Raw genomic sequence first — 23,777 nt, forward strand, 5'->3', positions numbered from 1 at the left:
AGTGAATATCGCAATATCCAATGGACCAATGAGGCGAGACAAATTTGATTAGTTGTTTTACGGGCCCGACCGACCCTGAAATTCCAAAAATCGAAATAAAAATAATTGATTTTGGTAGTAAGTTTTTATTTTCATTGCTTTACAGACTGCCAAATTTTCAAAATTTTGGTAGTTTTTTCAAAGGTTTTGAGAATTTCATGTTCAATTTTTCATTTTATCCATGTATTCGACCTTTTTGTGTCTATTGTGTCTTTTTATTTTCTATTTTGCATTTTTGTCAAGATGTAGTAGTTTTGCTACCTTTTTAGGAAATTTTATAGGTGAAATTCTACTTTTATTCCTATTTTTTCACCGACCAACCGACTGACCCTCTTTTTTGGGTAGCTTGGCCCGTAAAACAAGAAATTAGATTGACCTCGTCTGAAGGACAATGTAATATCTGCTTTAAGATTTCATCATTTATTTATTCGGTCTTGGGAATAAAAGAGTCTTCGACAATAACAAAGGAAAAGTTTGGCCTTTATTGAAGATTTCATAGTATACCAAAATCGAGTAAGTTATTCAACATCTCTGCCATGTTAAGATATAATATAATGAAATTTGATAGAATACTATGTCAATATTAATATTGCAATATTTCAAATTCGTATACACTGTACATATTACTTCAAATAGAAAATAAATGTAAAACTGATAGATCTGAGTATTTAACGTCGTTGAAAATCGAAAAAAGTACTTCTTCTCAATTTCAGGACACCGTAGAACATTGTCAGTACCTGTCTACACGTTTACTACGCTTTCCCAATTTGTAACTTTCCCAAATTTGATCGAAACAAACTTTTGGTCAAAATAACGAACATGAGATCTGAATCAAAACAATCTTTGATAGCCCTTCTCCCAGGCTTCTTCTTTTCGTGTGACGTCAATTACAATCAAACAAAAGATGGTAGCAAAGAAGTGAATAGGCGGAATTATAACAACAAGCGGGTACCACCATAACGCCACTGCTGCCGCCGCAAAAGTTACCGGTTGGGCTACCAAAGATAATAGAAACCTCTTAGGCCAGTTTCTTCCAACAACTTTATGTTCAAGTTCGACTCCGATCCAATCAAAGATGTGAGGTGAAAACAAAGCACCCCAGATGCTAGCTACTGCGCCCAGAGCGTAAACAACGCAAAGAGTAATCTCGAAATCTTTTTCAAATACGAACATGCTTTTAATGAAATTGTTCGTTTAAAACTCGATTATCTCGATAATATTATATCGATCAATCTGGTAGTACTTCACACTTTTTCGAGAATATCTTTACACAAGGCTGTAGTTTGTAAAATTCTCTGTATTTTCGTTTTTGATTTTCTTTTTTCTTCACAATCCAAGCTACCAAAACATCTTTGCTTTCAAACTGAGAAAAATATTCTTCATCCAGTTAACGTTCTCTGAAAAAATGAATCGAGAAAAAATTATAATATTTTATAAAGTATTAGTGAATAAAAAGCATTGAATAACACAGTAGTGTGAATATTTAATTCTCTCTATTCGTTCTTAAGAGAGCGATTCTACGATTTTGGAGTGTCGAAAAATCTATTTGAATTATTCATTAAAACACTGTTTATCGTTTTCAATGAAGATTGAGGTTCTTCCAGAACAGTTTTTTCATTCCAGTAACCTAAACTCTTTTTGTATGCAATGGGTTAAACTGTCGTGCAAATTCTGTTTCTCAGAATTCAATACACCCCTACTCAGGCAAACTTGGACCCCTTCCCCCTGTAAAATTGGTGAAAATATCGTCCTCAGTGGAAAATTATACTCAAATTTTTGTCTCCCGTCGCAAATAATTAGTTAAGCAAATCCACACTGCAAAATATTGTGCTATTTTTCTATCCCTGTTGAATTTTCTAACTCGAAAGCAATGGAATTCGAATCCCTTGTTATAAAAAACATGAGAATATCAATCCCTATCCAGTTTTGGTCTGTTCTTTTTACCCCCACTGGCTGAAAAATCCTACTGGGTCTATGAGAAGGGGGTGTTTCAATATCTAGGGCCCAAGGTATAACGAAATGGTTACCTAACGAACGACTTCTCATTGGATACATTCAATCACGTGGTACATCTACCATAGTGTAGTGTGCATACAGCTGACGACTGATCGGCAAACCAATTTTCCTGACATAAAATAGAGAAATATGAGTGAAAGTGCATTGTGTTTGAAGCCCGAAAGTCTAAAGCGGAATCTTCAATCTTCTCACACAAGGAAAAAGTGAAGTCTTAAGATTTGCACTTCTTTTAGAATGGCGGATTGGGTCTAGCCCTTTTTTGTTTTCACGCACACATTTTTCAGTCTTTCAATTTCACTTTCAATTGAATATCTGGAGCGCTCTCATTATTAAAAAATTGAATTTCTGCAGCGCTCTCATCATCTAATCCATTTTCTGGGGCAATTTCTTTATTTAATTGAACCTCTGGAGCGATCGCATTATTTAGCTCATCATTTGAAGCTTCATCCCCATTTGAAACTACTTCAGGCCTTAAAGTAGCATCTATTCCTTGAATATTCAGCAGATCAAGAAACACGTGTGGACTTACTCTTCGAATCAAGTGGTTAAACCACTAGCTAAGCCGGATTTTCGTGAAGCAGGTCAAATAGATGATGGGGTTGCACAGCAAATAAAGGAGAACCAACAGACCATTCATTCTGAAGCTCACCTCTCTGAATTGCGTGCATTATTCCAAATTTACAGGGGAATTTTTTGGAAGGTCAAACCCCCCTGACTTTTGGTTTGCCGAAATTTCAGAGACCTCACCTTGACTTTTCCCCATAATTCACTGACTCACTCAATTTTTCAGGTTTTTGAGACATCTCTGAAAATATTTCTCGTATTTAATTTTCAGGGGAATTGGAGTCGAATAATAAGGAAGCGTATTGAAAAGTAGAACGTCGAATAAGAGAGCGTCAACTTCAGTAAAAGTGGAAAATAATATGTAAAAGTACTTGACTTACTTCCTTGCTTTACCGAAAGGGAGATCGGTAACAATATTCATCTTCTGTTCGTTTGTCGGTAGTTGGTCAAGTGCGTCCATCAAACTAAAAGCAGAAAGGATGCTTCCTCGAAATGATAAAGAGTAAATATAACAGAAATACAAAAATAAAATCTATAAGGCTACATACACTACACAATATATTGTCAGGCAATATATTGATGATAAATTGCCGAGGGCCGGCAATATATTGAAAAGGTGTCCGCAATATATTGTCAGCTCGATTTGCAATTTTTCAACAATATAGTGGGATTGTTTATAGAAAGATAATTTCTTTTTATAATAGAGTACCTGTTATTTACTTCGTACATTACGGTCCGAAAACGATATTGTCAAATATATTGTGTAATCTAAGTAACCGTTATGAGCTCCAAACAAACGAACGGATTATTCTTCATTTTAACTAGAAGAGAACGCTACACGTGTCTCAAAATGGTACCTCGGTCTGTAAAAACATTAGAGAAGTTTTAACATAACGCTTTTAACCAAATTCATGTTAGAATTGGAAAAAGTACAAGTTGATCCTGAGTGAGCCTCGTTTTTATTTCATGAGCATACTATAAGCATTTTTTCGAGGATCATAAAGTCCATTCGCTTTAAAGTATGCAGTCTCTTTTGCTACAATGCTGAAACCAGTCTTCCTCAAGTGAATTATATTTTTATTACTCTGGCGTGTTTTCCACAAGGTAGCGAAAAGAATGCGCACTCAATGCGAATGGACTTTCCACAGGCTTACCACGAAGGAGTAGGGTATAAATTAACGATAGCCACCGCCCGCTCGGCCGAAACGCCCTTCATTTGCATTAACTGTTTGACAAACATCTCGCGACAAGTCAACACCTGAAATTTAATAATTGGTAGGTTTAATGAAAGTGTGATGGCCCAAGGGACGAGTGATCATCCCAACAAACTTTCAAAAGGATGAAATTCGACTTCCAGAAGAAACAGCTTTGAAACATTTAAGAGAACAGCTAATAAATGTAGTTCTTTACTCTCAGTTCATTTATTGAACTAACAGATTCATTGCCACTTTAAGAGACAGGCTTGTCAGGGGTTGGTAATTTTTTCGTTGTCGACAAGGACTGGAATCCAGTTTTTCGATCATTCATTTATGATGTTACTAAGTGCATTATGACAGTGTTGATAATAAATACAATTTAGAACATAAAATAGTCTGTATGGACAAAACTAGGCTGCACGCCTTCCTAAAATAGTTTTCGTTATAAGATATGCGAGTCAAAAAACACTTCCGCTTAAAAAGTGTTTGCTGGTGTGACCTCTCTACCTTAACTGACCAGAATTGAATAAAAAAGCAAATCATGGACTTGAGTACCGTAATCTTTTTCGTCACACTGAAATTTCTCTGACATTATACGATCTCCATCTCAAAAACCTTTTTCAGCGAAGAATTGCTAAGCACACGTGATATTTGAGGTCGACTCACACCCCTCATCATAAAAAAAATTGGAGAGATGCTGGTAGCCTAGAACTCTAGAACTCGGTGTCCTTATGCAGCAAGGCGTTATCAAGTCTATGAAAAAGTCGTAAGTGGCATCCAGGGGTGTCCGGACAATTCCCCCCTGGTGAATTCCCCCCGGTGAATCCCCCCCCAGTAAATCCCCCCCTGGTGAATTCCCCCCCGGAAAATTCCCACTCGGTGAATTCCCCCCTGGTGAATTCCCACCCATATATTTTTATATGTGTTTTTAAGTTTCGAAATCATGGAATGTAACCCGGGGGGGGGTACTAGGGTTGGCGAATGAGAGGTATGTGCGGACGGGACCTCCGAAAACCGACCCTTAGAGAGATTGATTTTTGCTGAAAAGGTGACTCTTAGAGAGACTTTTTGAATATTTTTTCGATTTTTGAAAAAAGTCCTACCCTTAGACTTTAGAGAGACTTTATTACAATTTTTTCTCTGGAAATCAAAAAATTTCCTAAAAATCCTGAATTTTCCGACCCTTAGAGAGACTAATTTAAAACTTTCAATCGAAACAAACCTCCAATTTTAGGGTCAAGGATTTTTACATGATAGTCTACAAAGTTTTAAGAATCACAACGCCCATTTTTTTTGATTCTGAGAAAAGTACTGAAAGATTTTTACATGATAGTCTTCTACACAGATTTTTATATAATAAATAGTAAAATGGCTTATTTCAAATTACATGATTTTTTAGTTCACCAGGGGGGGAATTCACCGGGTGGGACATTTCCGGGGGGAATTCACCAGGGGGAATTGTCCGGGAATCCATCCAGGATAATGTAGACAAAACCATAGATTTATAAAGCCCGAAGGGCTAGATGTCAAACTTTTGCTGAAAAGTGTGCTATGGTTAGGTAGGAAATCCTATCTAGGAAATGTGACGACATTACAACAGAATTTCAGCGCTTGACCAATCAGAAGCTTCGCGGGTTTTCGAAAACAATAGCAATAATATTTTTTCCGATATTCAATTTTTTTTGCCAGAGATGGCTTATAGCACGGCATCTAGCCCTTCGGGATTTATAAATGGACAAAAATGGACAAAACTAATGAATATTTCTTTCCCAATGTACCTTATTTTTATCGGTTTGTGATGAGAATTCATTGAATTGTATCAGGTGTTGTTCTTCTAGTGCAATGACGTCACTGAAGGGATGATTTGATTTGATCGTTTTCACATCTTCCATACTCACACCATGTATGATTTTGTCCTAAAGATGTGTGTAATAATTACTCATCAATCTATGTGCTCTGTTAAGACGTACATGGCTGAAAATTGGCTATTCCAGAAATAGTCTGCACCCTCTATGTTAAGGAGGTGTGGCGTCAAGAATGGTTTGGAAAATAAAAAATTCAAGGGTGATCAGTAAAATGAGGTTGAAAATCCAGGGTGGTCAAAAATGAGAAAAAAATCCAAGGAGGTTCTTTCCAACAGAGAGTACAATTTTTTTCTGGAACAGCCCAATCACACAGAAATGTGAGAAAAAATTGTCATGTCGTACTGAGTAAATCAAAAAGCCGCAATGCAGCCTACTTATCAGAGTAGATCTTTTCACCTCAAACGAACCAATCCAAAATTGATCAGTTCTTTTATCACTACCAGTGCAAGAGTAAAAAGTTTGGGGTCACCCCTTTTAGAAGCACTAGGACAACGCTCTTGGTTCGTTTTTATTGAAGAAGTCTTATATTTATACCTTATACATTCTGGTCAATTGATTGGTCATCAGGCGAAGATATTGTACAGAGTCTTGTATACTCGTTGTCTCTTTGATGAAAAGCCCATCCACTACCTATAATCGAAACAGATATTAATTAACGCATTTTCTTTCAGTTGCTTACGAACAAAAATTTGACATATCATTTTGCGTCGAAAGTTACAGCCTCTACAATCAGCACCGAAATACATTGGCAATTTTGGGTATTTTAACGTTTTTCAGAATTTGAAGGTCGAAGCAAGAATTGTAGTTTCAGTATTTCCATTTTGCTTCATCGAATTTTTCGATTTGAGAGGGGTTAAGTGGCTTCCAGGCTATATTCTCAGCCTTATTGGAACATTTTTGAGCTTTTGAATCCTGAGATCTCACGTTAAAACTCTACTTCCGAACTCTACTTCCGAACCGTACTTCAAAGCACTTAGAAATCACTTGTGGTTTTGCAGTATTGAGAGAATTTCCCTTTTTTGCCAAATATTTCGGCGCCGATTGTAGAAGGTGTTCCGCTAAAGTGAAAAAGCAGCAAAAAGCAAATTTTTCGACTCCAACGACTTAAACTTCTAGAACTCTAACTACTAGAAGCTATAACTTTCGATGTGATCCCTTTTTATAAAAAATAGTTGTATAACTATCACCAGGAGGCTTAGAAGTACCTCCGGATACCAAAAATGAAGTTTCTAGCATCAAAGATAAAAAGCTTTTTTCTCGTTCTTCGTTTTTCATCTTCATTTAAAGAATTTTTGTAATTATCTTTCTCAAATATCATAGTGCTCTGAATTATCTTTTCAACAGTATATGAATTGTTAGAATGGAAGAATTGGTTGAAAAAAGAAAGCAAAACAAGCAACATGCTGAATGGACCTACCTAATGATTAACATCAGAAGAAAATAAGAAAAAAGTGACAATAATTGTACAAAAATTCAGAATGGAAAAATAAAGCTTGTGTGTTGAATAATGTAAAATGGTAAAAAGGAATTTCCCCAAATACGAAAATCACTTAAACCATTCAGGCCCAGAAAACGTTTTAAGCTATTTTTGGCCCAAATTTGCCCAAAAAAATTTTTCTTAAAAATCTGGCTCCTTCGCATTGCCATTTTGCATCATTGCGCAAAAAATCACAAAAAAATAATGAGTCAACTTTGAGAAAAGCTATATTTTCTTATTTGGTTAAAGGGAATTTCCCCAAAATACGAAAATCCGTTTTTTAAGGCGAATAAGAATTTTCCGGGGAATAACCACTTCAGCCATTCTTTAGAGAATCTTACCCTCTATCTTTGTACAAAAAATCAGAAAAAAGTAATGACAGGATTTTGCACAAAAAAGTCCAAAAACCCTATTTTAGGCAGAGTTTGGCCCCAAATTTGGCCCAAATATATTTTTTTTCGAAAATCGGGCTCCGACACATTAGCATTGCCATTTGGATCGTTGTGCAAAAAATCAGAAAAAAATAATGAGTCAACATTGAGAAAAAAGCTTTATATTCTTATTTGGTTAAAGGGAATTCCCCAAAAAAATACGAAAATCCGTTTTTTAAGGCGAATAGAATTTTCGGGGAAAAAACTCACTTTAGCCATTCTTTAGAGAATCTTGCCCTCCATCTTTGTACAAAAAATCAGAAAAAAGTAATGACAAGATTTTGCACAAAGTCCAAAAAACCCTATTTTTAGGTAGTTTTTGGCCCAAATTTGCCCAAATAAATTTTTTCTCAAAAATCGGGCTCCGTCACGTTCTGGGCATTGCCATTTTGCATCATTGTGCAAAAAATCAGAAAAAACTAATGAGCCAATCCTGAGAAAAGCTGGTAACAGACGGACGGACGAACGAACGGACATGGGTTAATTTATAGAACCTCCACCGGGGTACCCGGAGGTAGGTCCAAAAAGAATTAATTAATGTCCATTTAGAGCGAATGGACAAAACCCCATTTAAAGCGAATGGACTTTAAATGAATTAATTCATTGCCGACAATAATCATCCATTCTCTCGGCAGCCAACAATAAGTGGCCTACAAGTTCAGCAAAACCGAATATGAGGAAAGAGAAAAAGCAACTAACAATAGCTTTAATAAATTTGCCGACCTCAAATTAACTTTAAATCGGCTAGTAGGAAGAAATTTGTAAAATCGCTCGATTTTTTTAGTCAAAGCACTTGTTATACATTTTTGGAAAGCTAAGGGATAAGGGAATCAAAATAACTTGGGTGCCAATTTTTTTTCGGACACTTAAATGGTGTGATTTTCGGACAAATACGACGGTCTCAGGCAAAAATCATTGGGTGAAAAATTAATGAAAATTTTAGCTTGAGAAAACGGAGACCTGTTGTATATCTTTCGAAAGCCCTCAAAAAATTAAGATTAGTGATATATCGCGAGTATAGGTGATTTCAGTAACTAACTCGAGATATTGAGCTTCCAAAAGCGCAAAAACTGGACAAAACAGCTGTTTCTGGCTGAAAAACACTGTTTTTAAGGGTTAAAAAAGTGGACGGTGATTTTGGAGACATGTCAACTTTGCTTTATACCGTCCCCCCTCGATTGATCTCGAATACATAAACTCGGTACTAAAGAAATGAGCAGAAAAAGTTTTATATTCTGTTTACCTGTGTGTTCATGACAGCTTGTTTGAGAGTAGTTTCAGGGACCACAAAATGTTCAGAGGAGCCGTATTTCTCCACCAAGTAAATCAATTTCTTCAATCCGCATGATTTCAAACGAAACTAAAATGAAAAAAGTACAGTGTTTGATCAATAACTGTACTATAACAATGATGACTAGTAGAGTTAAACAAACTATTGAAAATTGTGTTGGACTAAATGCTTGAAAAAAGAGAAATTTGGTTGAGTTTCGTAGGGTTGAATGAGATGTCCATTGGTGCACTCAGAGATGCAGAAATCTTACGTCATTCGCTCTTAGCAAGCCCAAACCCAATCATTAGTGGTGTTGGCCGATGTTAGGTTCATGTAGGATTATTCTAACTACAGTGCCGTAGGAAGCATTTTCATATTGAGGGGGCTGAAGTTTAGTGACACCGCGAGGGCCAACCATGGTTTGGCCCGAGGGGGGAAATTTTGAAAATTCGAGCTCTAGATTGCTTGGAAATGCACTCAATTGTGACAATTATGAAAAATTAAAAAAGAAAAACTTTGCATTTAGCAAAATAACCATTTTTGAAAAAATTATTGGGGGGGCATAGCCCCCCCTTGCCCCCCCCAGTTGCTACGGCACTGTAACTAACATTGTTAAAATTGACGGGACCAAAAAAACTTGTTCGAGTTAAGGAGACATTCGAGTTATAGAGGTTTGAGTTAAAGAGACTCAACTGTACCTTTTGTTCTTTAAACCGTCCATCGACGATAGAGGAGGCTAAATCGTCCATTCGCTTCCGTTCCAAAATGAAATCCAAAACCAGTTCCCTTTGTTTGCCTGAACAAAAGAGAAGTAAAGCAAATTATAGTGGAGCATCTACAGCTCCAATACGCATGGGCAACTGAAATTTATAAGGCATTGTTAAGTGAACGGACAAGAAGAAAACTTGTTCGAGTTCAGGAGACATTTGAGTAATAGAAGTACAAGTTTCTGAGACTCAAGTTTTTAACGGTAACAACCCTTCTTGGATACTTTCAAAGCTCTCCTCCTATCAAGAAACTTATAAACAAAATTCTAATTACAGAGTGCTACTAGGTCATTGTACGGTTATGCAAATTGGTTTGTTTCAAAGGCGGCTTTTATTCAGTTCAACTCGACTCGATTTGAAAGTTTTTTGAAGAAAATCAAAATTGCTAGATTGAACCAATCCTAACCGAATTCTATTTAAGTTTCGAATAAAGAAGCTTATTAAAGAATTCTGTTAATGATAACAACTTGATAACACAACTTACCACACTTTTCTTTAGCGATCCATAGAAAATCACCAAGCTGTAGTTTTCGTACCTCCATCTTTACACCTGCGAAAAAAAAAAGAGAGAGATTATCTACGAGAAAAAACCTTTGGTAGAGTTAGATCTTTGTTAAAATATCCAGAAAATAAATTCTTCATTGTTTAGCACAACACCTGCTTTCTGGAGACACTATTTCTAAGTGACCCCGAATCCAAGGAATCAGAAAGACATTCTCAGCTCAACGTTCATAGAATCTTGGTTAAAGTGCTTTTAAAGAATTATTTGTTTACCTATTTTCAAAAGATTTTCCGCCATCTCCTTTTTTCTTCTTCCACTAAAGAAAAAGTGAAAGTAAGTTAAAAACGAAATATTTTCATCTGGTGGCTTCGGAGGGTGCCTAACCCCGTTTTGATTAGTGCTACACCTGGGAGATCGAATGCTGAGGTTGAACACCACAACTACTTTCAGCTCTTAGTTATTTACCACTTTAGATCAGATCACCTAATCTAAGCTATTCATTCGCTAAGTTGGCGGCGCCCAGGGATAGCACCCACAACCCTTCAGATTGCTAAGCGAATACTCACTCTATCGACTGAGGAACCGGACACTAATTTAAAAGAAGTCAAGAAAATATCGATGTTGAATTTCTGAATTGTTTGGACGAATCATCATTTTCTTACTCGAGTTGAAACTGAATTTCAAGAAAATACAAAAAAACATTGTACCCTCCAACAGTTTCAGCGTTGTCTACCAGTAATACCACATCGAACATTCCTGTGGAAGAGTAGGAAAGCATACATGGATTTGAAAAAGGATCATCCTCCAAAAATCGAAGAAGATCTTAAATTCTTAAATCTCAGACAAATAAGAAAAGGAACAGTAATAAGGTGTGTACAGATGTATGTAAGCTTTTTTTTGCTACAACAAAAGAAAAACTTCAATAGTTTTTAACTTGATCCGTTGGTTCATAAAAATGAGAGGAAGAGAATAATATTAAAAATAGGATCTCACCTGGATACAACGTAAACAAAGGGCGTATATCCTTTTTCCTGTGAAAAAAAAACAAAGAAAATGTTAAAACAAAGTTTCTTTCCAGGAAAGAAGCATCCGAAAAAAATCATTTGATGCTTTTTAGTAGCTTTATGAATTGAATATAAGTACATTTGACTTGATCCGATCTGTGAAGTTGTTGTCAGGGGTGTTGTAGTTCTTTTAACTACCTTTACCCATTGAGGATTTTAATTAGTTTACTTAAGTTTCTGAATATAAGTACATTTGACTTGATATTTCGATGTATAAGCAAGGAGATTCGAATAACTATTGGATAGATCCTATGGGAACAAGATACGTTAAACCTACCGTATGACAGTTGCATATGCGTCATTTATACCGCTACTAGTACTAGAAATAGTAGAGGTACCCGGCTTCTCACTACCAAAAGCTGGCAAATTTGTACTTGAAGCTGATGGTCTTGTATTATCATCCACAATATGTGTTGCTGGTTTTAATGGTGGCTTACTCGTTGTTGAGGATGTTTTAACATTTTGATTTGGTGGAGGTCTTGTAACGGTTGATGTTGATTTAGTTGGTGGGATGGATGGATTGTTGCTGGCAGCTTTCAGTTTGCTGTTAATGGATCCTGTAGCTAATAAAAAGTAGTTGGATTAACCCAAGAAACATAAACATACGGAGGGAGCTAATTATTTTTATTATGTCATCCTAAAATATATGATGTCACAGGACATCAACAAAAAGCCCAAATATATGGTTTACTATAAGAGTCCAACCTTTTGTGACGTCAATTTTACAAAAAGTACACCTTTTCTTGCTACCATGGGACAATCACTCTCAGAGAAACAAGTCAACGGGGTAACAAAGAAGTACAAGCTGAATAAAGCGAATTTTTCAAAGTACTGTTCTCAAAGAGTTTCAAAAGCTGAAGTTTTGAAATTGTAAAAAAGTCTGGATCCAAAAATACTTTTCCTTAGTTAAATTGAATCTTAAATCAAAATAGACTTAGGGGGAATCGCTAAATTTACAAAAAATGTAACAATAGCAACCTACTAAAAAAATTAGCAAGTAATTGGTAACCTTTTGGAGCATAACTTTCGTCAGACGGAGTATCTGCAATTTCTTTAGCATCTAAGTCACCGATGTAGACAAAGATATACCCTCGCGATTGCGTTCTAAAATAAAGAGGGTAGAATCGTTTTCTACAGGAACAAGGGAGATTCAAGGAAAAGTATGAAAATAATAATGGAATGGAGCTTCCCGAAATAATAAACTTTGTTTGATAAACTTATTCAGAAGTATTTGAATTGAAGTAACTAAAGTCTGTCCAGATATAATTGGCAGTGGAAACAAGAATGCCTGTAACTTTTGATAGTCAAATATGATTATGGAAATTTTTTTTGCTTGTTTTAGAGAATCAAAAGCGCTATATTTGAATGTATTTTTGGTTGAAAAATTCGCGATTTTTAGCGGTTAAATTTGCAATTGTAAAAATTGAGCTTTTTTTCTACTTATGCTATAACGTTCATTTTTACACCAGTGGTAGTTCAACCTTAGGTTAAGAAGGTTGTCAAATTTCAAGGCGAACAGAAAAGTCCTTCGGAAGATATGGGACCCGAAATCCCCCTTGGTAGCACTTTTCTGTGAAATATCAAATCTCCAACTTATTACTAAAAACGGGGGTAGTGATATGATAAAACAGTTTTTCGATCATAACACATTTTACGATCTCTTTAATGACCTCATAGCCAAACTGTGTTTAGTGTTTTGGGAATTAGCAAAGTTCTTTAATGACTTAAAAATAACAAAGGCAATATAAGTTCTTGCTTATCTTTTCAATAAAAACAATTAAAAATACTGTGATTTCACTTCGTTTCGAAATAATCAATGATCCCAATAATACCAATGCACCAACACTTAACACTTTCCAACTTTTAATTGCACTGTTCAAAAAAGATAACATAACCCCCGTTTTTAGTAATAAGTTGGAGATTTGATATTTCACAGAAAAGTGCTACCAAGGGGGATTTCGGGTCCCATATCTTCCGAAGGACTTTTCTGTTCGCCTTGAAATTTGACAACCTTCTTAACCTAAGGTTGAACTACCACTGGTGTAAAAATGAACGTTATAGCATAAGTAGAAAAAAAGCTCAATTTTTACAATTTCAAATTTAACCGCTAAAAATCGCGAATTTTTCAACCAAAAATACATTCAAATATAGCGCTTTTGATTCTCTAAAACAAGCAAAAAAAATTTCCATAATCATATTTGACTATCAAAAGTTTACAGGCATTCTTGTTTCCACTGCCAATTATATCTGGACAGACTTTAGTGAACTCGTTTCAAACTAAACTGACACAATGGAAATTATCCACACTAAAATATTGTTACCTTGTAGAATCGATTTTATATGTGACATTAGCCTTGTCTAAATCCAACTTTTTACATTTGATTAGGAAGCCAATGCCTTGTAGTGTTTCTAAAGAAAATCAAATTGCTCATTACAATCCTTCATCGTAGTTCGACAACCTCCCCATTCCTTGAGGCACCCTCAAAGAAAGGGGGTTCTTAGGGATGGGTGGTGTGGAGTTCCCGCTTTTTCTGGTTTGAATCAACATGAATCATTGTACTTTACACTTAAAGGCAAATTTTAAGCACATTTGCTTTACTTATCTTGTTTTGGTTGCTATTTTCAAACAATAATAATAATGCTATACAAGTTCGCAGGCTACTGTGCGAGCACATGGGCCTCTATGAACCGCTCTTTGTTTGGTTTACAATTTTCTTAAGATAGAGTTTTTTCCTAGGGCTCCCCCTGACTTAGAATTTAAAGTTTGCGTCCTTTAGTGAAGTATTCATTTCTTGGGCTTTCATACACCACTCTTTGATTGCCTTCCTTTCATTGTTCGTAAGATCTTCTGTCACCCGGAAGGGCAATCTTACTCCTTTATTGATTGCTCTTAACACTGTATTTTTGTCTTCTTCGTTTGCAAATCGGACTTTTATTGGTCGATAGCGTTTTTCATCTTCCTTTTCCTTCGAAAATTTCCCGATTCTTTGAGTTTCTTTATTATTTATATTCCTTAAGCCTAGTTTCAAAGGTAAGACTTTTTCATTTAGATATTCTTCGTCGTAGATTTTGGTTGACTCTTCTGAATCTTCAGTGGACGTCAACACCATGAAGAATGAAGAAGAAACAATGCTTAAACTTTAACAAATTAAAACATCGTTGAAAAGATAATTCTGAGCACTAAAATCTTTTGAGAAAATGATTTCAAGAATTTTTGAAAACGGAAAAAGAAAAAATAGAACTTCCTATGCTTTGATACTACGGTAGAAACTTCATTTTTGGTATAGACAGGGATAGAAGAACTTTGAAGCTTCCCACTTTCAGACATGATTATTTTCCACATTGTATTAAAAAGCGTTGAATTCGAAAAACCCTATTTTTGCTGTTTTTCTCTCTAACGTTTGTTGTAATTTTCGATACAAGTGATTAATAAAATCAAAGTCAGAAAGCTCCAAGATAATTCTTTTTAATATAATACGTTAGAATCGAAACATAAGTTGGAAAATTGCAAACAGAACAAGAATTTGTGCTCAATTGAAGCGAATGGACTTAGAAATTGCATAGGTATTCAAAGGATTAAAGTTTTTTGAGGTAAAATGCACGCAAACCAAAATTGGCAGAAGATCTGAAACAAACATACCATCGATTGTGACCAATGCTTCTGATTTCAATGAACTGGTGTTTCCTTTGTCAGTCACATACCAATACTGAAATCTACACAAATAATATCAGTTAGTTTTCATCTATTGACATTTTGTTCCAGTTGGAAGGAATCTTGCCAATCTTACCGTGGTAGGGAGAAATTCTTACGTCAGAGCTTTAAAACAGAAAATCTCAAATGTAGGGCAAGTGAGTTTTAATAAGATCAAAATGTGATAAGATGAGGGGCCTAAAAGTGGGATGGGCCTACTTGTGAATAAAAGATGTTCAAGTAAAGAACCTTTTTTCTGCAACTGATGGTGTATATGCTGAAGTATAAGAAGAAGAATTGCTTTGAAAATTTGATGAAAAACCGGTTGCTGTTGTTGTATCATCCTGGTGTTTTTGTTTGCTTCGCTGATCAAGAGATTCTTGGAGTCTTACAAAATGGTTTCCACTAGCTCGTATCGTTGCTGAAGGAGACTTTGATGCTGCAGATGTGGACTGAGAAGAATTGTTGCTTTTGTGTGGTTTGGTATTGGTACTGCTTGATGTGGTCGCTGATGAAGACAACAAGTAATACTTTTATGATCTTACCTAGATAATAGAACAGCTTTTTTGACAGAAGAGCTCTACTTGCTCCGAATTTTGCATCTGGTTTTAGAATCACACAAGTTTCAACCGAGATTCTAAGAAAACTAAATGTTATCAATCTAAACTTTTCAGCAATGGAAAGAGTTGAGTCTTATTTAAATATTGAGCTATCATAAATTGAATTTGCATCACTTTTTATTGACCCAGTAGCCAATTAGAACGTTTTTTAAGAATATAGCGTGTAATAAATTTTAAACACCCGGTAGAAACTTTTCCTAAATTTTGAGATGGGAAAAAGTAAAGCCTCTTTCGATACTTCGCAAAGACAAAAATCCGTCTGCATATCAGCTTGGAACATTGACAAAGATGTTAGTCGATCAGCAAAAAAAAATACAACTTTGAACAGAGAATAATGCTCAGAATTTCAATTCTCCGGATAAACAACTTTCCCTAGAGCACTAGTTATAAACAAACCTGATTTCTTGCTTCCCTTAAGATCATTCAAAATATTGTGTAGATTCTCCAATAAAGCTTCGCCAGGCTCTGGCAACCGTTCTCTTGGTTGATTCTTCGCTTTCGTGGTTTTCTTTCTACCACTACCAGTGGGCGGTGGCGGAGGTGGTGAAAACATTGAAGTGTTACCAAGTCCTTCATGGGAGCCTTCTGGTTGAAACATTTCGTCAGTTCCTGTCAAAAGTCTTTCAGCTAGTTCAGCACCAGTGGATGTTATATTGAATCTGAGAAAGGATAGGAATAAAATTTGTAATTGACACGTAAATTCAGTTGAGTTGATAGGTTTAAAAAGGGTGATTTGGGTTAATTATTTTTGCTCTGAACAGGTTAAGGCCTTTACTTTATTACATAATATATAATGATTTGAAATATGATTTTATCTACTTGTCATTAGTGCTAATGATTTGATAATTCTTATCAATTTCAAACTTTGCAGGGATATTGTCACTGCTTCTGCTTTGATAATCTCTTATCTACAAAAAAAAGACGTGCTTTCCTCCAAGGTAAAAATATTCTCTCTAAAAGAGCGATGTTCAGTTAGTAGGCTTTTATTCATAGCTTGTAAACCCGGAAAAAGTTACATTCTATTCTTTCAAAGCATGACAAAAGGAAGTATACCATTTTCTACGTATGAAGTGACAAAACACTCAAAGTGACAAAAAATGGCAGATTGAAATTTAATTTTTTTCTTGAACACAGAGGTGGTTTTAGAAATAAATATTTTGAAAAAATATGTTTATGCCGCCTGTTTTGACAGTCACTGTATCTAATTAAACTGAATAACTGAATTAATAAGAACTGATAAGAACAATAATTTTAGATAAAGCAGTAAAACCATCTAAAACAACTCATTCGAGAAAGAAAGAAAGAAAAGTCACGGAAAAACTTTGAAGAAAAAAAAGATTTACAAGATAATTAGATAATTTCAGTAATGATATAATGAAATCAGAAATTCTATGAGCGGAAGAATAAAAGGACCTTACTTGGCAGGGTTGCTCCATTTCAAAACCAATCCTTTTTTGAGAAGGTTACCCATGGACGACCAGGCAGTATATTGAGATCCAGGATCAGGCTAGTGCAAATCGTGAATTAAAAAATATATATATGGTGAAGATCAGAGATCTGACCTCAAGGAGAGAAAGTGTTGAAAATACGAAATAAAATAAAGATGAAACATAAAAAGGCACTAATATTTTTATAATTATACGTTTTTTTTTTCCATTTTTTTGAATTTTTCTAAATATATAAATCAAACCAATCAAACATCCTGTCAAGAAATGAGAATTTTATGCGAAAAAGAACCAACAAACCAATAGACATAAAGTTTAAAAAGCCAAGCAGAAAAACACAAACACCAAAACCCACTCAAAAACCCAACCAATGCAATCTGGAGTCCCTGACTTGCGACAGGTGCAGCGGCTTTAAACATGTTTTATGGACGTCCAACACTCAGCCTCCCCCAGATTGCATAACCCTGAACCGACCCGCAGTCCAAACAAACTAACAAACATAGAAAAATAAACAAAAACTCCCACACAAATACAAAGAAACAAAAAAGGTAAACAACAGAGAAGAACAAGAACAAGACAAACGACAAAAAACACAAATTTTTTAAAAAGTAGGCCCAGAACCCGGTTCGACACCTAAAGTCCGTGCAGCCGTCTGTACGGGAAAGAACGAAAAAGAAATGACTGAGAAAACTAACATACAATACATAATAAAAAAAAAAAAAAAAAAAAAAAAAAAATGTTTCAATTTTTCAAAAATGCAGTTGCGCTAAAAAACCATTTAAAGATTCTCCGAATTTCATAAAAGTCTCTGGAAATCTATCAAAACACTTTACTATTTGTTTTCGCAAGAAAGATCTTTCAGCTCCCTGATTGAGCATGCGCTTGAACAGTTCTGAAATTCTGGGCAGAACATCTTCAAAAAGAAGAGTGCATCTAGCAATGCGTAGGACCTCAGAATATATAGAGCTGTAAAAGATGATTGATGGTAAATTACTATCTTTATGTGGCATTCTCACAATGAAAAAGGGAAAGGCGTCTCTCTTGTCAAACAATTTGTAGCGAAAGATGTTATTTTCAATGCTTATATCTAAATCCAAAAACGTTGCATGTGTTCCATGATGTTCAACTTTCAACTGTAGCTCTTCCGGATATATATCATTATAACATGAGAAAAAATCATCTCTATCATTAATAGCGCAAAGGTCATCAATAAATCTACCAACTGAATGAAAATTGTATGCTCTAGGAGAACTAGTAGATATCAAATTTTGTACATATTTAGATTCGTAATAATAAAGAAAAAGGTTAGCCCAAAATGGAGCTGGATCTATTCCCATCGGGATACCGATGTTTTGTCTGAGTATATGATTACCAACTTTGAAATAGCAATTCTTGATTAAAAATTCAACACACTCTGATAAGGAAATGTTGGTAAAAAATCTGTTATCTTTTCCTTTTGCTGTCCAATAGACTGAATTTGCAGAAAATCCAAGTTTATTGCGACATGCCCCATCAAAAACGAAATTAATGATATCTGTCAAAGTTTTTACAAGTAATTCATGAGGAAGAGTGGTATAAAGTGTAGCAAAATCGAAGGTAGAAATTCTTTGTGCTTTTTTCTTAGCATTTATCCGATTTAGATGTTCAATAACCGGTGAAGAATTTTGAACCACCCAAAATTTGCTAAACCCAGAAAAGAATCTTGATTTTCTGTGAAAACTTTCAACATGTTTGTAGAGAACTTTAAAAACATTTGAAACAACTGCGGTCAACGGTTTGGTGCTACAAGTTTTAGAGGCTACAATAAATCTGAAACCAATAGGATTTTTATGCATTTTTGGCATCCAATACATGATGGGAAGAGTTTTCATTTTTTCTATCAATCCTAAACCAAAGCGCTTACACATTTCCTCATTTGTATTGATGATGGTATTGAAGTCACTATATATATTGATGTTGAAGCAAAAACAAGCGATGAAAATTTAGAAAAGGACAAAAACATAGGGCCTGGTGGAAAAACGACTCATTGTTGGTTTTGAAAATCCAAAAAACCCATTACTACATTCATATTACGTCAAGTAGCACACCTTTTCTGAACATGTAGTTGAGGCTTTTACAAATAATGGCCGCAGAAGTTTGTCACATGAAGTAACCTCAACAGAGTCTTTTTCAACTCCATAGAGACAAAATCAATGATCAGGATCAATGTGTAATTTGATAGAGGCTATTTTATAAACTATATCTATAAATATTGTTGACGTTTTCAAATAATTTTGTATACCACAGTAAAGGAAGCATCACATAGTGGCTGTGCCAGGTTTTGTAGTTCAATCTTTGTTAAGAATCCAACATAAGTCGGTTTCTAAAACAAAAACAAAAGCATTGTTATTCAATCAATCATTGAATTAAGATTTAACAAGCAACATGCTGAATGGACCTACCTGAGATAGATAGTCAGAAACATGCTGAATAAAATGAAAATTTTCTAACGAAAAAGAAAAAATAACAGCATAGCATAGAGATAGGTAAGCTTGAAAAACATGATGAAGCTTGTTTCGCACTGGCTTTTCGATGTTTTAGAGGTAAGTTTTAGAGGTAAGTTTTGGGCACCAACAAAAACAATCCTTTCTTTCATGTAAGATAACTCTAGCTCTTTAAAGATAAAATCTAAATCTGGAGAAATGTGATTTTAGCATTAAATTGAAATTATGGCTGTTCTAATTGTATACATTATTATGGGAAAAGATTTGCCTAAAATTCACTTTATAAACTAAAGAACGTTATAGAATCACGTACTTTTTTTTTAAACGTACTTTTGCGAATATCAGATGTATTTTATCTCTCCATAACAAAATTTAAAGAATTCAAAGCAAATTTCGTTGAAATACCTTGAAACCACTATCTTAAAAGAAAAACAAGATTTAACTTACCTTTGATTCTTGGTAAAGTGTTATAAGTAAAGCATAAGGTCCTGAACGAAATCTTGGTATGTAAGCTCTGCCTGGACTTTTCATCTAAAGCAAAAGCGACACACAAACTAAAGTTTATTTCAGATTAGCTGGCAGTGTTTTTTCAAACATCAATAACTTTTGATAGAATCTGAATTAATTAGCAGTTTTGTGCTCGTTAAAAAGATAATCAGGAGTAGAATATTATCAAAAAAGAAAAAAATGGAAAAACAAAGATGAAAAATAAAGAAGAAGAAAATCAATTTCTTGTAGAATAATGCTTGATAAACATGATAGAATGCTAGAATGTAAGATAAAGAAAATTTAAAGTACAGTAGAGCTACTGTATTGTCTTTTTTTCTCTAACCTAAACCATTAAAAATTATAAAATAGACATTTACATTAGGCGAATTGGGAACTTGAGCAAATTCATCTTCTGGATCTTTGGCTTTTTTCCTTCTTCTCTTTGGGGCTGGCTCAACTTCTATTTCCACTCGGTGTAAATCCTCTCTACCTACAATGATACAAAACATATTGTGATTATTTTTAAGCAGGTAATCTTATACAAGACTTGTATAAGAAAGGATGAATGCTCAGCCTTGATTCACTTGACAGCTTTTGGCATACTTTTTTTGGAAAATATAGCGAAGCAAGGGTGGGCAGAAACACAAAAAATGTCTTGACTTTATATTTTAGTCATAATGACCCAAGGAAGCATACCACCAATCCCTCAATCTTCAAATCATTTGAGTAGAATTAAAACTTTTTAAGAATTATAAGAGATTAAGACTCTCTGGATAAATTTGGATCACTTAACATTTTAATAACATTTAATATCATTTTGAAATTTAGAAAAAGAACAACAAAATCAACCATACTGCCACCATCTCTTAAATGCTCTTCTATACGTTTGTCTAGTTTCTTTGCAATGGTCTCTCCTGTGCAGAAATAAAATAATTGATATGGATATAAATCACATAATGTCATCAAACTAATTTGAATAAATTTTTATTTTTCCTTAGTTTAAAAACTAGCTTGATCGAGATCATTATACTAAATCTATAATATAGATTAACCACAATCTCACAACAACAGCCTGTGATTTAAAAGCAAAATGGGTATAAAGAAACGCGGAAAACAAAAGTAGGCTTTTCAGGCCTTCAAACCTAACCTCCCTCTAGGCATTGCTTTAACGTAGCAAAAAGTCAGATAGTCCCTTTGATTGCCTAAACTTTTAAACTTCAGAAGTCTTTCCTATACGTAAAAAAAATCATGAAAGTAAAAAATGTCTCTCTAAGAGTAAGATACCTACAAAAATTGCCTCTTATTTTTCAACCCTAATTATTCCCATGATATAGCCAATATTATATACCAATATTTTCCAGGATTCTTGCTTCTTGACCAGAATGTAAAGGAAGTGGATACTTCTTTAATGAGTTCATTGCCTATAAAAGGAAAAAGTTGAAATCAAAATCGTTTTGAGATGTAAATTTGAAATCATAAATTGTGAACTAAGCCAAAAAATACAAAGATGCACTCTAGATTAAAGAAACAGTTTAGTTCTTTTCAATACAGAAAAACAAAAAAAAGAATATAAAGATTGCTCCATATTTATATTGTTTGATGAATCATTCTCGTGTCACCACAAGAAATATTCCACCAGCTTTTTAGCACAATCAAATCAATGGTCGATCCATAAATATTCAAAAAGTCCAATTCATACCTTGATATACGTCCATTTGGAATTATTTCCTCTTTCCTCTGCTTCTGTTTTCCACTCTTCAAGCCATTCCAAAAACAATGGATTTGGACAAGGGAATTTCTTTGCTTTACCAGGCATTTAAAATTATTTTGTAAATAAGTGCTTTTGATATCTTTTTTGTTTTATTTATACCATTCCTTACACTAATTTTAATCAAAGTTATCAATATTGAAGCGATAAGCATGAGGAGAAGATAAAAAAACAAAAACATGTTTATATACCATAAACGTACACTTAGGTATATTTAGTATATTTAAGTATGATTCACAAATTAATGTTCATCTGTTTAAAAAAAACCAAAAGGCTTTACACAAGGAAAGCTCAACATCAAAAGAATAAAAAGTATCTCAAAAGTCTCAACAAATTTAATGACTTAGAATAAATGTCAGAATTCTATTTAATTTTGTTTTATTATTTCAGTAATCAAAATTTGTAACTAAGGTTATTTTGAAAATGAATCAGTAATATCTATAATACAAGGAATAAAAATGCTGTCTAACTCTAAAGAAAAACAATGAAAATGAAAAATGCTAAATCTATTACACAAAAATGTCCTGGTTTCAATGTTATTTTCAAATATTATTTCATAACTCTAGTTCTTTTTTCTATACGCCAACAAAAAATGCTTTATAAAGCTCAAAGCTGTTTTCGTCGGAGCATTAAGAATAAGTGTAATTATTTGGTACTGTTTGAAGTTTCATTTCGTTCATTTGAATGACATCCGCCAAAATATCCTATTTCTAAAGTATTTCTAAATATCCAATTATAAGGGAAATCAAATAAAGCAAAAAAAATTAAGAGCTGTTAAAATAAACAATACAAAATATAAACACCAAATTTATTTGAATTGTCATCTAATTCTCACCAAGTTCTGGTAACTCCCCTAACTGCTCGTCAAGATCCATAATTTTTTGTTCATAAAGAGAAATTTCATCATCTTTGCGCTTTAGAATTTGCTGAACTTTTTCCTTTTGAGAATCATATTTTTTCGTCTCATCATCTAGTTGTTTTGAAAGAGTTTCTTTTCTTTTCAATCTTGATTTTATTTTTCTGTATAAATTCTTTCTTCATCAAATATATTTGTTGTGATACATATTCAGCAGGTTTATTGGCAAATGAATTTTGAAAAGATTCTAAATCAGCTTGATCTAAATCATCTAATATGGCAGCAATATTTTGCTCTTCAATAACTTCAGCAATTTTTCCACGAAAGTTTTCATTGCAATTCTCAATATGATGCTTCAATGTGTCCATAAACTTTTTCTTATCTTTCGAATAGAGTTTTATAAAGCAATGTGCTGCAAAGTTAGAACAATTTCTAACACCAAATAGGATTTCTACATAGTTTTGCATGGCATTATCGAAGTTCTCAATTCTTTGAGATTGCTCTTCCTCCTCAACATTTTCTCCATTACTTTGCTGAGGTGTTTGTTTGTTTTCAGACATAATTTTCTATAAGGGAAGAAATTTTTGTGAGAAGAAATTTTCGCGGAAATTAATTTTGCGAATTTGGGCGTAATTCGCGAAATTAAATTCTGCATAACACACCAAAATGGCTAAACCGCGAAATCAAATTCAGCGAAACACGAATTTAACAAGCTAGATGCTGAATGGACCTACCTGGTGATGAAAGTTGGATCGCAATGCGAGGAGAAAAAAATAGTCAAAAAATGTAGCGTTTAGCGAAAATGCATAACACAATAAATTCATCATTGATTGTTGATGGGGGGAGAGGGAAGGGTTTTAGGGGAAAAATAAATAGAAAGTTCTTGTCGCAAAAATCAGTTTTATTGACAATTGAATCATGCTTGATGGTGAGCATTGTTATCAATAATGTTTTGTGTGAAAAAACACAGAAATACAAGGAAAAAATCGAATGAAAATCTGCAAAAACGGCGATTTCCGGCATTTTCAACCGAAAAAAAAAATTCTCAAAAATTGAACTCAGCCATTTTTTGAGCATTGCGAATACGCATCTTTCTGCAAAAAATCAGAAAAAACTAATGATGAAATCTTGAGAAAATGCCAAAAAAACGGTTTTTCCGGCATATTTCCGGCATTTTCGGCCGGAAATGAATTTTTTTCGAAAATCGGGCTCCGTCACATTTTGGGCATTACCA

The 23,777-nt window shown here is 34.2% G+C and overlaps 1 protein-coding gene across 2 annotated transcripts; it reads right to left on the reverse strand.

Annotated features, from left to right (window-relative positions):
- Positions 1–1,371: 1,371 nt before the first annotated feature.
- On the reverse strand, positions 1,372–21,801 carry LOC136799582 (crossover junction endonuclease MUS81-like). 2 transcript variants are annotated; one of them, XM_067056304.1, is made up of 25 exons: positions 21,619–21,801; positions 21,268–21,340; positions 20,774–20,833; positions 20,297–20,409; positions 19,878–19,961; positions 19,229–19,309; positions 16,921–17,009; positions 15,899–16,161; positions 15,132–15,390; positions 14,832–14,905; positions 13,513–13,600; positions 12,201–12,295; positions 11,469–11,748; positions 11,121–11,158; positions 10,835–10,883; positions 10,400–10,443; positions 10,110–10,175; positions 9,557–9,654; positions 8,832–8,948; positions 6,215–6,310; positions 5,594–5,731; positions 3,774–3,877; positions 3,000–3,083; positions 2,067–2,164; positions 1,372–1,436 (listed from the first exon to the last, which is right to left on the reverse strand). In XM_067056304.1, the coding sequence occupies exons 1-24, from the start codon at positions 21,733–21,735 to the stop codon at positions 2,095–2,097; spliced, it is 2,580 nt and encodes an 859-aa protein (XP_066912405.1). In that variant the 5' UTR covers positions 21,736–21,801; the 3' UTR covers positions 1,372–1,436; positions 2,067–2,094. The 2 variants fall into 2 exon arrangements, with proteins under 2 accessions (XP_066912405.1, XP_066912404.1); XM_067056303.1 differs by having other exon boundaries at positions 11,469–11,754.
- Positions 21,802–23,777: the final 1,976 nt, after the last annotated feature.

Source organism: Clytia hemisphaerica, unplaced genomic scaffold (assembly GCF_902728285.1).
Source record: "Clytia hemisphaerica strain Z4C2 unplaced genomic scaffold, Clytia hemisphaerica genome assembly, whole genome shotgun sequence".
In the NCBI taxonomy this organism is placed as follows: Eukaryota; Metazoa; Cnidaria; class Hydrozoa; order Leptothecata; family Clytiidae; genus Clytia; species Clytia hemisphaerica.